This window comes from Salminus brasiliensis, chromosome 7 (genome assembly GCF_030463535.1).
Source record: "Salminus brasiliensis chromosome 7, fSalBra1.hap2, whole genome shotgun sequence".
Taxonomy (NCBI): Eukaryota; Metazoa; Chordata; class Actinopteri; order Characiformes; family Bryconidae; genus Salminus; species Salminus brasiliensis.
The window spans coordinates 22,229,838-22,246,497 of NC_132884.1; the positions used below are offsets into that span (position 1 = coordinate 22,229,838).

The 16,660-nt window shown below is 43.0% G+C and overlaps 3 protein-coding genes across 6 annotated transcripts in view; 1 reads left to right on the forward strand and 2 right to left on the reverse strand.

The window, feature by feature from the left end:
- evi5b (ecotropic viral integration site 5b) overlaps positions 1-3,117 on the reverse strand; it is a 70,808-nt gene extending 67,691 nt beyond the window's left edge. For 3 of the 4 annotated variants that reach the window (XM_072684131.1, XM_072684133.1, XM_072684130.1), the window contains exon 1: positions 2,831-3,116. The gene's annotated coding sequence lies outside the window, so the exon portion shown is untranslated. Of the gene's footprint in view, positions 1-2,830 lie in introns of all 4 variants that reach the window. The other variant, XM_072684134.1, reaches the window with a different exon arrangement.
- Positions 3,118-6,935: 3,818 nt separating this feature from the next.
- On the forward strand, positions 6,936-12,861 carry rpl5b (ribosomal protein L5b). The gene is made up of 8 exons (XM_072684149.1): positions 6,936-7,043; positions 7,496-7,565; positions 7,655-7,770; positions 9,306-9,440; positions 10,801-11,003; positions 11,392-11,569; positions 11,693-11,781; positions 12,702-12,861. Exons 1-8 carry the CDS (start codon positions 7,041-7,043, stop codon positions 12,796-12,798), a joined length of 891 nt encoding a protein of 296 aa, XP_072540250.1. The 5' UTR covers positions 6,936-7,040; the 3' UTR covers positions 12,799-12,861.
- A 251-nt stretch (positions 12,862-13,112) lies between these two features.
- Positions 13,113-16,660, reverse strand: part of dipk1ab (divergent protein kinase domain 1Ab) — a 40,048-nt gene continuing 36,500 nt past the window's right edge. The window contains exons 4-6 of the mRNA XM_072684144.1: positions 16,350-16,457; positions 15,831-16,007; positions 13,113-14,520 (exon numbers count right to left, since the gene is read on the reverse strand). Of these exons, the coding sequence (XP_072540245.1) occupies positions 13,705-14,520; positions 15,831-16,007; positions 16,350-16,457 (1,101 nt within the window). The 3' untranslated portion in view covers positions 13,113-13,704. The remainder of the gene's footprint in view (positions 14,521-15,830; positions 16,008-16,349; positions 16,458-16,660) is intronic.

Here is a 16,660-nt window from a genome sequence, read left to right on the forward strand (position 1 = left end):
CATTAGCAGTCATATTAATACAATTATTGTGCATTCCTGCCATGCAATCATCAATTTGTCTGCGCTCCTACCAAACAACTGTCTTCCTACCATGACTGTAGCTAATCAACTTTCAATCAGCCAAATCAACATTGGGGTCCAGTAAGGTCCAAATGGTCAAAACAACAGCTAAAAACAGTAGCAGCAGCCACCTTAAAAGCCTGTACGTTGACTGTACGTTTGTCCATGTTTATAGATAACACGTCATACAGTTTCAAAAACCACACAAGCTAGTCTGTTTGAGATAACAGCTCAAGTCAAACTGCACTCTTATAATCTACATTAGCCTCACAGCTCAACACAAAAGCTGCAATGCCTTGGCTCATCAACTACATTCGGAACAAGAGGCTTTTTTTTTATGCCTCTATAGCAGGCTTTCTTTAACAGTTAAAAGTGTTCGACTGGACGAGTACAGGCACGCTCTTGCATGTCTGTGCCACACTCTAGAATTACTCTGAGGTACCAAGTTCCTTCTCCTTCACCACTAAGACGTTTCTACACACAAGTCAAAAGAACCAAAGGAATCCTCCAAACACAATCCCAGGATTACTAAACTCTGTCTGAGAACTCGTAGTTTCTCTGCCAGACAAACCCAATTTCTGTCCAGCCCACATATGAGCACTACACACATACCTTACACCAGAGCACAGTCCACCAGCTGACATCAAGCCATTTCTAGTAAACTTCGAAAGGACCCAACACCAGACCCTAGAACAAGAACGAGGACGAACAGGCTGAGCCCGAAAGAGGATGAGCAGAGAGATCAGAGGTGATCCACTGTAATCACATCAGTGCGTTAAAGATCCAGTCGTGCCCGTTTTAGACACGTGCCGTGGCACGTGCTCCATGTTGTAAACTAAACACACGAAAGTACTGAACTACTTAGTACTAAAAGATAGTGATGAAATGATGCTACTATGCAAACACACACCAGATCATATCACTGCAGCCAAATTTCAGCAAAAACTGTTTTGTCATCAACTTTAATTCTCTGGTTCATAGCATCTGCTTTGTTGCCAAAACTATACAGTTTTGTGAGGAGCGCCGCCTTTCCTGCTTCGCGTTAAGCTGTGGGACAACAATGACAACAACAACAACAGTATAATCCAAAATCTACACAAAGCAGATACCAGTTAGCAAGATTTTTCCGGTTAGAGCCAAGGAAGAGTTGAGGACATTACCAATGTACAATCATCACCTTTGACCTTCACTGAGAAATCCAGCTCTGTGAAATTTCATTACAAATGAAAGTAAGAATTGATGTGTAAATTACAACGGGGACACAGCGACAGAAATCTTGCTATCCACAGAGCAAAAAGGTCTGGCCTGAGCTTTCCAAAAGCATCTTAGGAAAAAAAAAAAGATTCTCACTGAATGCTCTCTCTTTTGGGAAACTAGGCACAGAAGTATAAACACAAATTAGAGGGACACACCTTTTAACTTGGCACCTGGACTGCAACCTCCTTCTGAGACTCAGGCCAGGATTGGTGGACAGTAAGCCTAGTATAGGGCCCATATTTATCAAGCAGCTTAGTCTAGGTGCACTGTTCCAGATCAGGTCTCATCAGTCTAACGGCAGAAACTGATCCCAGGTCCTTATCCGGTTTGATTAAAATGAGCCCAAGACTAAACCCAAAGTCAGAGAGAGTACCACTGGAGACTAACCACCAAAAAGTATTTTAGGTCGTCTAAGGTCGCATTAAGCTTAGCCTAAGCCTGAAAAACCAGACATTTGGGTTTGAGGTTTTGTAGAGAGTGTCATACTAGTCCAGCTAAGGAACTGAACTGTGACAAGGCCTCGTCCATCAACACCTCAGCTACAGGAACCTAATTTAAGCAGAGCTGCTCGCACTGATGTGTGAAATATAAGCCTAAAAACAAACATGCAACTTTGAATTTGCTGTGAAATTGATGTGTGAAAGAATGAGCATGACCAGACGAGCCCAACTGTGGCTCGGTATACTTGATCTCCAGCACCGAAGATGTACTAGATAGGGTGCCATTCCTCTGTACAACTGTGGAGCCCAAATCAGCGACCACAATGAATGAACCAGAGGCTGACATGCCAGTACCACCACTGTCAATACAGCTCACATTAAGACTAGTGGGCACATTAGACAGGAGTACTGCTCAAACACCTAGCTAGCTTCCAACACCACTTCTCCATCCTGTTCCTGTGGAGGATTCCACCTGGACACGTCCTGTGCCTCTCTGCTCCAGCACACCTGACTGAACTCACCATCAGAGGTTATTAATAAGCTTAATTAGCTGAATGACGGAACTGACCAATGTTACTGAAGACACTGACCTGTACAGAGAAGGGAAAGCTCCAGGAGAAGAAGACCTGGGAACTATTGGATATCCACAGTTTGCACGCAAACTGGTTAACCGACGCAAAGTCCGTGACCAGAATTAGATATCGACTTTATTAGTCCAGGCTTAGTTGGTTAATAGCTGGTTAGCTAGCTAGCTAGCTTCCTTCGGCTAGCTGCCTCTAGCCAGGCAGTTAACAGAGCCAGCATTAGACGAGAACAAAAAAAAACAAAAAAACAACTAAAGGAGCCTCTCCTAAGCTGGCAGTAGCTACATATCTACACCATGAGCAATGGTGTTAACAGACCCTGAAAAGCTCAACGCTGCTTCGCTTCAACTGACAATCTTTTAAAAACCACTAGGCACACATTTCTCCAGCAGACATGCGCCTCTCCTACTTCATTCCTCCCTCTGCAAAGGGACCGGAGCAACAGCAGAGCTTCGAAGCTTAAGGAGGGGAAGAAACGAGCAGTTTTACCTTGGAAGCTTTTATTTCAATCCCAGGGTTTTAGCTAAACATTCACTCTCCATGGAGCGGAGTGCAGCAGCATTATACCGCGCGAGCGACTCTGCAGGTATAACCAGTCCAAACACCGTCTACTGCCGATATTCACACCGGGCAGGATTTCAACAAGCAGTCCATGGAGCTCAAGCAAGCTTGCTAGGCAGTAACACGGAGTGTGTTTATACGTGTGTCTGTATATATGTGTGTGTGTGAGTGTGTGTGTGTGCGCGCGCAGCAGGCTGCTGGAGTTCCATACACATGCCAACAAATGGGCCTTGCCGACGTCACCGCACTGGATCCGACTGAGCATGCGCAGTCTAAGACAGCCCGTCCTCGTGATGGAAAAGATGTGCTGCCATCTGCTGCGCGTTACTGATAGAAAGCTCGGCTCACTTCCCTGAACCAGCTCGGAGAGTTCTGACCCAAGTTTAAGGGCCTTCAGGGGTGTCTGAATATTGGTTTTCACATTTCCAGAGATCCGGGCCTCTCCGAGCCTCTTTTGAGCAAGCCAGTGGCGACAGTGGCAAAGAAAACAGATCCAGGGGAAGAAAGTGGGGCAGTGGTGGCTCAGCGGTTTGTCTTGCAGAATTTGCAAGTCCCAAAAACGTCTATTTTCCGCTATTTTCTATTGGCCGCATTATATGATTTTTAAATGTGAGTTTATTATAATTGTTTTGCTGGAATTTGATAAATGCTTGCATGTTTGAAAACAAAAGTTCCAGGTTTAGAGGTTGAACAGGTGAGCTGTGACAGTATAATCTATCTGAAAAGTCCAAGAGGTGTCTGCATAGATTAACAAGTCTTCCTTTCTTATATTCTGTCCTTTGCCTGATCTGTTGCCCATGGCTTTAGTCTTATTGGCAGAGCTGACAAGCATGTGGATCCACATGGGTACAGGTAAAATCCCCGAAAAACAAAAGCATGGAAGTTTTGTTTACCTGTTTGAATACAGCCCTACACTTGAAATTAGAGCTGGGCAATATGACGATATTTTATCGTATTGTGATAAATGTTATGTCGTTGGTGATAACAATATGCTTTTCTAAGCATATTGAGGATACTGTAGGGCTTAATAAACACGGATCAGCTGCAGGTTTCATTATTAACAGTGTAATTAGACTGATTTCATTAAATGAACAGCAGCATATGTTGAATAAAAACCACTGTATTCAGCACGGGACAGTATATGAATTGTAGATTTTAAGAATCTGTTGCTATTGATGTTTTTAGTTTGTGATTACATGTATCGTGATAAATATTGTGTATTGCAAAGAAAGTCTTTAAAGATCGTGATCAGTATTTTTATCATATCGCCCAGCCCTACTTGAAATGTAAGCAAGCGGACGAATGGGATGTAGTACCAGTTGACTGATCTTTCGCTAGTAGGTTTTCACATGCAGTTCTTTGGCAACAATCAACTGCCTGGAACATTTTGACCCAATCAGGAACTATCCTTCTGAATAGAAATGGATAGCTATTTGGATTCATAGCATCCAAATCCATGCAGCGTCCAGGTGCCGATTTAGCTATTTGGCCTTAAAATAGCACCTTTTGTTATTTTACATGTTTTGAATGATAACATATGGGCTGGACAGTATTTCTAAAAGCTAAGACAGTTTATTAAGGGCATGGCTTTCCCCCTTTATCCTTCACTAGCCTGGGTTTTTGGCATTAACTTTCAGGCTAACTGAGTCTTACTTTCTAAACCTTAATGCTGAGCTCAAAACTACCTTAAACTCTTCTCCCTTGCCCCCCTTCCCCTCTTGGAAAGCTCCTTTTTTTTGTATTGGCTCTAGGCGTCAATTTGAGAAGGAATTATAATCTATAATCTATAATCAAAGCTTTCTGAAAGAAAGTTCCAGTTAAACATTTAGCATTTATAATTAGGCCCGTTTCCAGTATCTGCATGTAAATTCAATGACTGTAGCAGTGTCACACTTCATAATATCTAAAAATAAATAACCAAATAAAGACATGCAGGAAGCAGCTCAGTGGGAAAAGGTTTCGGGTAAACCCAGAGAGTCAGCTGCTAATCACTGCAATTCAATTCCTGCTTCCTGTAATCAGGTCGCTCTTATTAAAACTACATTTACTGTTTATTAAAAAAAACAACTAAAAACACAACTAATAAAAGAATAAAAAACTTACCATTAGTTGACCAGCATTACTTTCGGCTTCAGACTTAATCGGTATGTCTCTCAAATGAGGTTAGTGAAGGAGGTTAGACAGACAGTTTTATTTTACTTACGACGCCAACCCACTTTTCAGGTTTTTTGTGGAAGTGCTGACGTTGATCATATGGTTGTAATGTTAGACACACCCTCTTTCTCACAAAAAAAATCACTGACGCAACCAGCATCTGCGTAAGACTGACTTTTTGTGTGGCTGCTATTTCAAGCGCAGGTAACATTATAGAGGTAGAATGTGGTGAACATTATGTCTGCTCTTCAGGCTACAGGCCAGGGCGTGGAACTGGTTGGTAACCAAAACAAGAAACAAAAGAGAAAAAGAAAGGAATATTATATTTCATAACACAGAGACATGTGAGAGTCAATCTCAGTAAACGAGATTCAAGAAAAGTGATCTACAATAAGGGTTACAGATTGCATTCAGAGTCAAGTACTTCATCCAGTCGTGGGTTTATAATGCTGTATTATCAACTGTATGTACCTTGTTTGCCTTTTTGACAGTGATCCAAGCTGTTAAGGATGGTTACTTAGTCAGGTCCATAAGTATTTGGACACATCTTTTGTAATTTTGCCTCTTTTCACCATCTCAGTGGGTTTTGAAATGAAGCACTCATGATGTGATGGAAGTGTAGACTTTTGGGTTTCATTCAGGGGGGGGTTTACACTTCTATCAAGTCACATTAATGCCACCCAGTACTACTCACAGTCATACATGATCATGCCATAACAGTACCTCCACCATGTTTGACAGATGATGTGATATAACGTTTCTGCTCTCTCTCTCTCTCTCTCGCTGATAGGTTTGTTTCTTTTTTTAAGCCTAATGACGTCCTTCACTTGCATTCAACACCTCTTTGAACTGCTTAATGAAAGTCCCCATGACCAGCTAATGAATGCAAATTCAGCATTGAATAAGATAGCACTTTATTGATCCCGAAAGAAATTTTTTTTGTCCTTAATCTGTTACCTTGGACAGGGTCTTGATGCCAGTAGTAGTCCATCAAACAGGGAAAACCATAGGTTTCATTGACATCTGACGTTTATGCGATGACATTTCAAGTTGGTGTGGTGCAACAGATAACATGACTACCTGCCAGTGAGCTCCCACTCTATGTGGGAGACTGGGGTTCGATTCCCGGTCTGGGTGACTGTGCTGCCCTACACCAATAAGAGTCCTTGGGCAAGACTCCTAACACTACACTGGTCCACCTCTGTAATAGGAGGAACCTTGTAAGTCGCTCTGGATAAGAGCGTCAGCTAAATGCCGTAAATGTAAATGTTTGTCAAATTATTCTTGTTATTGAGGTCATGGGTTTTAAAGAGTGTTTTATTTTTATTTTCTATAGGAAATTTTTAGAGCATTGATTTTTAAACCCCTGCTCCAAAAGATCAGATTATTTATTTTTTTCATTATATGACAACATGAAAATACATATTTTATGCTATTGTATGCTTCGTTAATTGAATCTGTTAGATTATTTTACATCAGGTCATTTCAGCCCCTGATCCTGTTTGTTTTAACCAAAATTGAGTGTCTTACTTTGATAGTACTGTTGTTTCTCTTTACCAATATGCCTTAGAAAGCTTCTTTATTTATTTAGTTTTAATTTTAACATCATATAAAAGACAACATAGTCTTTATTATATACTATATTATATTGATATATACTATTTTTACAAAAAAAATCACAGAGAACATATCCTTACCATCCTTCACCCTTGTAGTGAGGGTAGTAACAGTGGAAACAGCAGTAGTAGCAGTTATGGAGGGTAAATTAATGAATGTAAATAGTTACATTTACCTGTACATGCACTCTCAATCCTCCAGGCCAGTAGGGGACGCCCTTCTTTCCCCCTCAGTAAATCTCTGCTCCGCTGTGCGGCCCTATTTACCGCACATGCGCACATCACTCTTTCTTTTTCCAGTGCAGCGGAGTCAAACTGCCCACTGTTTGACTTCTGGCTCCGGCTTCGGAGACTGAAAAGTCTGCAAAATGGTCAGTACAGCGCCTCGATACATGTCATATTTCGTACAGAAGACTTTGTGTGTTCTTCCTAGTAATTTGCGTGATTATATAAAGTGGGAAATGAAGAGGATGGAGTTAGATTATTCGCTGTGCGAGATCCCCGGCTCTTCCTCGAGCGTGGCCTACTGCCTGGCTTCAGTCATTAGCTCAACATGCAAGTGTGTGTCTAGATAACGGCCCTAAACTTTACACGCTATAGCCGCAATGTCTGAATGTCGTGCAGAACCTCATGCCGGTGTGAATCACTATTTTGTTTGGGTACTTGGTGGGGAATGCTAACCCTGCTCGCTGCTGTGAGTTGGCCACCTCCTCTGTGTGGAAGTCCACATGCGTTTTGCCATGTTGTCAGTGCTCGTGCAGGGTGAAGCTGCCTTAGGTTTATGACATGCTCAGTTAACGCTCACTGCGACTGTGCTTCACAGGGATTTGTCAAAGTGGTGAAGAACAAGGCCTACTTCAAGAGATACCAGGTCAAGTTCAGGAGGAGGAGAGGTGAGATCTGTGTAGCTGTTGATGGTGAGCTCCTCAGACTGTCTAAGCTTGCTCTGTGTATAGACTCTGTTTCTTTGTTGTTGTTCCAGAGGGAAAGACCGACTACTATGCCCGCAAACGCCTGGTCATCCAAGACAAGAACAAGTACAACACACCCAAGTACAGGATGATTGTTCGCTTCTCCAACAGGGACATCATCTGTCAGGTGAGTCTGTCGTAGTCACTAATGCCAGCACAGTCCTAACTCTGGGAAGAGTGTATTCTTCAGTTTTAGGCTCCAAGTGTGTCTGTGTGGCACTTTGAGGGGGGACTGGCTGCTTGGCACGTATTGTAAGTTTGCGATTTGATTATTAAATGTCCAGAAATGTTGTCTTGGGTGATGGCAAGTTTGTCCCACAGGTAAGTGGGTAGTGTTTCTGTTAACTGATGGGTCGAAGTGTCAGGTAGCATGATGTGCATTATATTATAGTCTATACTAGTGTGTAGCACAACGGTGTCTTTGCCATGTTAATGATAACCGGGTCAGGTGCTAAGTAAGTGGTTTTTGCTGTTCGTTTTAAATCGACCATTCAAAACACAGTAGCCCTAAACAGTAAGTATCCTTCTAAAAGCATGCTCTCGTGGTTACTGCTTACAATATTGTATGACTCTGTGTGTTAAAACAGACCTAAAAGAGCTACACTGTAGATGTAATAGAAACTGGAATCGAAAAGATGCTACAGAGGATGGTTTTAGTGGTGCCATAGATAATCAGTTTTTGGTTCCGTTAAAAATCTCTTACACTGTTCTAAACGAAGCCAAGTGTTTCTTCTGGAGCATCACTCAAAGAACTTTTTGTGGCACCTTGTGTTTTTAAGTGTGACTTAAGAACACTTTCAGCACAGTGCTCATGAGGTAACTGGTCAGAGTGCAATTTATTAAGGGCTGGTGATGCAGCCGTCGAAATCATGCTCTTCTTCCCCAGAGCTGTAGCGCTCCTCAACCACAGTGGACACCTCCCACTGTAAACCTCAAAACATACAACTGAACTGTACCAAACCGGACTGAACAGCTATTTTGCACTCTGCCTATTTGCACTATGACTATTTGCACACCTGTACAGATGTTCTTTTCTGTAAATATATTTTCAGCTCTTTATTACCTTTAGTACTTTTTACTTTTTTTTTTTTTATTTATCCTCTACCCTATTTATTGTTTAGTGTCATTTTCCTTTAGTTTAAGACTGTGTTTTTTGTTACTTGTCATATGTGTTGCTCTCACCAAGACAAATTCCTTGTATGTGTAACATACTTGGTGAAATAAAGATTCTGATTCTGATTAAAATCTTTTGCTTCATGGAGTGCCTTTTGTAGGGAAAAGCAAGTGCTTTCTCCACACTCGGCTGCTGCATGGCTAGTACTTAAAGCAAAACTGGAGGAGGCACAGTGCACCAAATGACTATCATCCAAGGTGGTGGTTGATGCATCGGTTTGCTAATAAGGCCAGATTTAGAACACCTGCAGCCAGGTTTATTGTGCTAAAAGAAAAAGGCGTTGCAGGAATGCTTGCTCACTCCTAAACAAGGTTGCATGTGCTTTTAGTGATTCGTAATGAGCAGAGGAAATTTGTGAAAGATCATGCAGTGCAACGGAATTGGCATTCTGTATGCATTTCTGTTTTTGACTTGGTGTCTCAATGGGGAACCACGATTGGATGATCTTGCATTTATTAATTATGAATTTGTTGGACAATGTTTTGCAGATTGCCTATGCCAAGATTGAAGGAGACATGATTGTGTGTGCAGCATACTCCCATGAGCTCCCCAAGTACGGAGTGACTGTGGGTCTGACCAACTATGCAGCGGCCTACTGCACAGGACTGCTCCTTGCTCGTAGGGTAAGACCTGTTGAACTGCTGCTACCTACAGCAATCTGTACTTTGTCTGACTGTGTAGGTTTTCCACAACTTTATTCTCATCCACAGGGTTTTTTGTTTGTTTTTTCCAGTCAAGGCTATAGAGTGACCAACCCTTTGCTGCCAAAAGGGTGGATGTGATTGCCTTCAGTCTTGAGCATTAGGGAAGCTAGAATAGTGCTGTTTGAATTAGAGATGAAAAGATCAATTGGCTGTCTCTGTATTGACCTGTATTTACATTTACGGCATTTAGCTCACGCTCTTATCCAGAGCGACTTACAAGGTGACTTGAGGAGTCTTGCCCAGTGACTCTTATTGATGTAGCGCAGCATACGGTCACCCAGACTGGGAATTGAATCCTGGTCTCCCACATGGTGTAATAGCTCACTGGCAGCTAGTGGTTTTATCTGTTACGACACACCAACTACCTGTATGTTATCTCAAATATTTGATAATTTAGGTGATCCAGAGAGCTAGTGCTCATAGTTTGGCAGCAAATGAAATAGTTAATTCTAAAAGGTGAAGTACGTTTTACCTTGAGTCCGTGCACGGCACGTTGCAAAAGCCCTGCTTGATGATGCATTACCAAGTTTGCTTGGAAATGTAAATTTGGCATCTAGCCCCCACCCCCATCCGCAAAAGGTTGTTTGATCTGAAAGATAATCGGAAAAGGGTTATTTGCCCCAGAAACGCTGATCGGCCTATCTCTAATTTGGACCCAAGTTTGCGAATGACCTATTTGAGCATGGTCATGGTGCATTTTCACTTAGCTCTGGACTATTAAGACTTTTATGCAACTTTTTTTTTTCTCCCCTTTTTTTCTTTGTTTAATTTGACATCACACCGTGAATCTTATGTGGAGTTGAATTTTCTGCTCTGTGAATTGGTACATCGGAGTGCTGGATGGGCTTTATTACCCCTCTAGCCCATACTTTGAATTGGACATGGAGACCTTGGACTCATGCTCAGCTTCTATAGAATGCCGCATTGTGTTTGCAGTGCTGTTCTGTGAATGTTACACAAGCTGTGTTTGTGCAGTTAAACACCTGTGTCAGCAAACAGCTGCACCTTGTAGTAGCTGAATTCACTAGTAGTGTACAGTGTAGTGGGGAGCGTGATTTGGCCTCTGTCCATGGCCTGCATTAATAACACCTCTGGAGTAGGAGTGCTGCTCTAGGATCACTTTTCTCTTACTTCTGATGACCTTAATGAAAGTAGATTCTGGACTCTTAAGCCGTTTGTATTTCTGAGAATGGGAAATCAGCTGCATGTTCTGTTTAAGCTATTAAGTTTGATGTCTCAAAATGAGTAATCCACTTTTTTCCTCCCCGTTTTTATAAAGCTGCTGAACAAGTTTGGACTGGATAAGGTGTATGAGGGCCAAGTAGAGGTCACTGGGGAGGAGTTCAACGTGGAGAGCATCGATGGAAAGCCTGGTGCCTTCACCTGTTACCTGGATGCCGGCCTCGCCAGGACCACCACTGGCAACAAAGTGTTCGGAGCCCTCAAGGGAGCCGTAGACGGAGGTCTGTCCATCCCCCACAGGTACATGCTCTTGAACGATGTGGTGCGTCACACATTCGAGGGAGGCCGTTTTATGTATTTGCCAAGGTGTTCCGCTGCTTAATGATGACCCTTTTAGAAACTGAGCAAATTGTACTTGGTCGTTCATTTGCACGGTTGATGTTACCACGTTTCAAGACGGGGCTGAAAGCGGTTTTTTGTCCTTGTAATAAAAGTGGGAGGTTTACTTGGTAGTTAATTCTTAAGTAAAACAGTTTACTTGGTTGACCAAATGCTTGGCTTTTATTCCCCTCTTTCTCAGCTAATCATGTACTAGTGAATTCCTGGTTTGAAATAACACTACTAATAGTACTGATGATTCAGAACCTATTTTAACTTACCTGCAGTGTTTCTCCCCTTTTTCACATAGCACCAAACGTTTCCCTGGCTATGACTCTGAAAGCAAAGAGTTCAATGCAGAGGTCCACCGCAAACACATCCTGGGTCTGAACGTGTCTGAGTACATGAGCCTCCTGATCGAGGAAGACGAGGAAGCCTACAAGAAACAGTTTTCTCGCTTCATCAAGAATGGCGTCACCCCTGAAAGTGTAAGCATTTACACTCTTAACCCTGTGTTTTTAATGTTTGTTTTTGTTATTATATTTAAATATATAAATAGCGTGACTGGATACCTGGAAATATGTTCAGTTGTTGAATTGCTCTCTTTTCAGATGGAAGAAATGTACAAGAAGGCCCACACCGCCATCCGTGAGAACCCAGTGCATGAAAAGAAGCCCAAGAGGGAGGTCAAGAAGAAGAGGTGTGTGTGTGCAGTTGTTTCTCTGGTTCAGGAGCTCTTGTTCCTGGACAAACTTTCAGAAATGGGGATCTTTAGAATTGCATGGTGATACAACTTGAGAATGGCCAGTGTTGCAGCATTCACTGGATAGATGTTACTGGTGCTTCATTTGTGGGGTTTGTTTTAGTGCCGCTAGTATTGTGATCGTTTTGGGCTACGATACATCAATACTTAACGTAGAATCTCACTTGGATGATGCCCTAGTAATTGTGAGGTCTGTGAGGGTTGTATAGGTGGTCCTGTGGCATTGTACATGGTAATGGATCAGTGTTATCTGAAGCAATGTTCTAAGACTAGATGTTGGCCTTTGTCCAAGTAATTTTAAGCTGAATTGGTAGCTCTTATGTTTGATAACATCTCAAACTAGTTCAGGCTCCACAGACTAATTCTGGGCATGCTGGCACTAACTCTTACTGTGCACTTCCATTAAAACGGCCATGCTGTGTTTTAGAACTTAAAACACTTGCCTTTAAACACCTGAACTTGGAGTTGGAGTACACAATTAATTTAAAACAACTTGCATTGGCTCCAAGCTCAAAACTGAGGCTTAAATTCTGGTTTAGGAAGTTTATGGTTAACTGTTCATTTGAAATGGTCTGTTTTCCATACCCTGATTGTGATTCACCAGTGGAACTGCAATTCATATAGTACAAGCCATATGTAATCTAGGAACTGGGTAACTTTATTTACTTTTTTTAATGCCATGAAAATGTGTAATGTATCAAATTGATTTGATTGAAAATCCGCTTTAATGCAAGAACAGTATTGCTGTCATTTCAACTGGACAGTCAATAACAAGGTTAGCTTTTGTAAATCTTTGTGTGGAGTTGCATTTGTAACACTGTGGAATTGTTAGCTAACTCAGGTTTTCCTCTCGACAGATGGAACCGCCGCAAGCTCACTCTGGCCCAGAGGAAAGACCGTGTTGCCCAGAAGAAGGCCAGCTTCCTCCGGGCTCAGGCAGCAGAGGAGGACTAAATTGGAGTCTTCTGGCCCACATTATTGTGAAGAATTTTGTTCTAATAAATCTATTGAAAAAGACTTTCAAAGACTAAAGTGTCTAAATTGTATGCATGCAGCATAGAGATTTAGATTTACTGCATGTTAAGAGGCTTTGGCCAACATTTCCTTGGGCTAGTTAGACCTCCCTGATGTGTGTTGGAGTGGAGTCTTAACATACAGATTCATCGGCAGCCTTTACATGAACTGGGATTGAGAGCCGCATGGGGTGATGTTGAGATGTTGTGGGTGGGTGGTTTATTTTTTTTCCCTGGAAAATCAAAACCGTTCCCTGAATTCATAATCTTTATTTTTATGCATTAACATCATGCCTCTTTATTTACACAACAGGTTTTTGAAATATTTTGTGTAAAAGTCACATTTTTAGACTGAACAGATGAGTTTAACTCATCTTGGTACTGTAGGATTGTTTGCTCATCTTCTAATTGCCAGGTTTAGTGACTGTATTTAAGTAAGTTTTCAAACTGCTGAACTCCTACCCTGGAGTGGAACACAGAGCATATATAGATCATATTTGATCATCTGTGAAGACTTGCTTTGCAGGGCAAAATTAATTGGCTTTGAAGAAATGAACTATGTTCTTAAGCTGAAGTTGAAAAATCAACCAATTATATCAAAGAAGCAGGAGAATCACTTTTTGGTTGTCTGACTTCCTCGAATGGGCCACAGGGAGTGTGTCTTTAGTTTTCTCAGTAATGAAGGACATGTCTGCATTGGTTGTTCCTCTCAAGCTTTGCAATTAGTGGTAGTGTCCCAGAGTTGGGGGATTATGATGAATCGTCCATTTGAGGTTAGCCTATCCTAAAACTTCTGTGCTTTTTATTTGATTCATGTCTTTCTATCCCTTGGGGACGAGCCAGTGCCTCACTTGGAGTCCTTCGTGTGGGATATCTTCTTCCACAAAAGTGTCTTCAGGTTGTTCAGGATCAGGGAGTGCTCCATTTCCATCTGCTCTGTGGCTCCTTTGAGAGCAATGCAGGCGTACAGCTGTTTCTCCAGCTCCTCTTTGATGTCTGCTGGCGCCCCCCTGAGGAGATAGTCCTTCAAGGCGCCACAAGCTTTGGCTAAGTTGGGTCGCGTCACCTCAGTGGTGCAGCGGTGCTTGGTGAGGTCACAGGAGGTGTGGCAGTCTGCTCCGTAAATGCAGTCACTGTCCACCTCGCACCGCCGTTCTCGCATTACCTCCTGGAAAGCGGCTTCAGGGACGATGCGCCTGGCGTCCACCACCTTCAGGTCGTGGCGCTCCGTGTAGCCGAAGCCAGCGGCGCTCACATCGCACATGAGGAAGCTGCCAAATGTGCCGTGGAAGACGTCCTCCACGAGCTCCAGCAGGCCTATGGCGATCTTGGCCTTCCGAGGCCATGAGGGCGAGGCCCATTGGTCCATGCTTCTGCGCAGGCCAGCTGGAATCCACAGCTCCACAGCCCAGGGCAGGCTGATGCCATACAGGGGGGAATAAGGCACCTTCTCCATCACATAGAGATCCCCGCAGAAGCCCAGCAGCCTGGGGGTGTGCTCCCGACCCTGCAGGACCACCGCCAGCAAAAACTCATTCAGCTGCAGCAGCGCCCAGGCTGAGCGAGCCTCAGCCAGAGAGATCTGACCATCCTTATTGGCGTCGGCCACCCCGAGGACAAGCGCCACCAAGTCTTGTAGATTAGCCTGATCACCCACTTTTACCTATAAACCAGGACAAGGAGTTATTCTTTATAAAAAAATTTAAAAAAAAGAACAGGCAAAAACCTTTTATCTCAATCTCAAACTCTTTCCCCTAATGTATGACTTTTAACATAATTCAAAATGCATCAAAATCCACAATGATTGGACCAATAGAAATGCTCCAAAATGACCTGGAATAAAATCTTTTTACATTGACTTCCACTGAAAGTTAAGAAGGTTTATCCTGCTCCTTTTTTGTAGATATAAGGTTTTTGCATGACAGTGATATGCTGTTTTTTATAATGACATGCAGGCCAACACCAGACCAGCATGAACTAGCTTAGATCATCATGTAATATCGCACAGCAACGGTTCTCTGACCTCATTTTGCATGGTATATCGGACAACTAGGGCATAATAGCACATTGACAAGCAAAAAAAGGCCTATTAGATTCTGTACTGGCCTAAACAGATCCACTATTTATTTAAATCATTTTTGAATGTTGATATTTTAAGTGAAGCGCTTTACTTTTTAAGTTACTTGACATCTTAAAGTAAATCATCAGGCTCAAGCACTCTAATCTAGCACACAGATAATAAAAAAGCTAAACACAATTTTATATGTTGGCTAATGCAACATGTCCTTGTGAGGCCTGTATAGGTCCTTAATGTTTTGTCCTTGGGTTCCCTGTTGGGTCCCACATATGGATGCTCACCAGGGTCAGTGATGGGATCAGGAGGGCTTAAACATGGGCCCCCACTGGGTTGTACCTTGCATACAGGGGATAGATGGAACCCATGTGAGATTAAGGTGGGCTGTGGGTGGGAAGCCCAACTGGGTCTCAGTAACAAAGTATGTAAACACCTGGAACCCGCCTAGCCCATGTTCCACCCATATGAGCCCCACATGAGCATGTTGGCTGGGCAGCCCCCCCAAGTGAAAAAGGCTCCAATATAAGACTCTGGAGGTGTCGAAAAATCTTCCTGCAGGGTTTTTGGAAAAGTTGAAAGCAGATCTCCTGAGAAGAAGGGAAGCTGGACCAACTAAACCAAGAGTAGGGAACTACAGGCCTGCAGAGCCAGATTCCTGCATCGTTTAGAGGGGTTCCTGTTCAGGCACTCTTGATTCAAGGTTTAAGGGGTTTGACAGCAGGGAAATGACAAACTGTGCTGGACTTCAGCTCTCAGTTCCCCACCTCAGTTGAGGTTTCTGTGTAATTTTGTCATGATGCTTAATGGTTATTTTGAAATGATTATTATTTTGGAAAGCAAATATTATTTGGTCCCTGATACACACACACACACACACACACACACACACATCATCTTACCTTTAAATGGCTCATAACCATCTCCCTGAACTTCTCCACAGATGTGCCTTTAGTGGGCCTGTTGAAGGACGCTGCTTCCCTCCGCGGCTCCAGCTCTGTTGCCAGGTCGTAGTGATGAACTTCCTTCATGTGGCACTTAATGATCCCCTCCATATCACCCCAGCTACCAGAATACACCTGAAATGACAGGACTGAGCAGTCACCGTTGAGTACAAGCAGAATCAGGTGTAGTTTTGCTTTTCTGCTGCCATTCTTCATGTCAGTCTGTAGTTATGGCCTCACCTCTGGGAACATTTTCCAGATCACACAGCCTTGATGTTTTATCATGTGACTAGAAGCTGTGTTTTTGAGTCTACATCAACACAGAGTGCATCATCTGTGCACTGATAGACTGATTCAGGCCACAATTAGAGAGAAACACAAAAAGGAACGGAGCAGCTCGCACAGAGATCAAAATGGAGAAAAAGAGCTTTAGCTGAGAGTGTGTGGCAATACACAGCGATTGGAGAATAGTCTGACCTGGTTACTGGGCTTGGCAGACAGACATTTCCCCAAATACAGCGTGTCCTTTTCACACAAGCTGCTGCAGGCAGTGCCATCGATCACCCCTTTCCGGAACTTATCACACTGGAATAAAGGCACACACACACACACAAACACATCGCTGCACATCAAAGACAAGTGATATCAGAGACAGAGAGCCCAAGACAGGGCCTGACCCATTTCTCTGTCTCTCTACTGTATCCCCCTCTCCCCTCCCGAAACAAACACACAGCACGTCAAAGCAGTTTCCAGTACAGTCATGCTCCAGCAGATGGCTCTCTTTTCAC

Excerpts from the sequence above, each read along its gene's own strand:
- rpl5b (XM_072684149.1), top strand. Across the intron at positions 11,004-11,391 it reads GGTCTGTCCATCCCCCACAG|CACCAAACGTTTCCCTGGCT; the intron begins GTACATGCTCTT and ends TTTTTCACATAG. Across the intron at positions 11,782-12,701 it reads AGGGAGGTCAAGAAGAAGAG|ATGGAACCGCCGCAAGCTCA; the intron begins GTGTGTGTGTGC and ends TCCTCTCGACAG.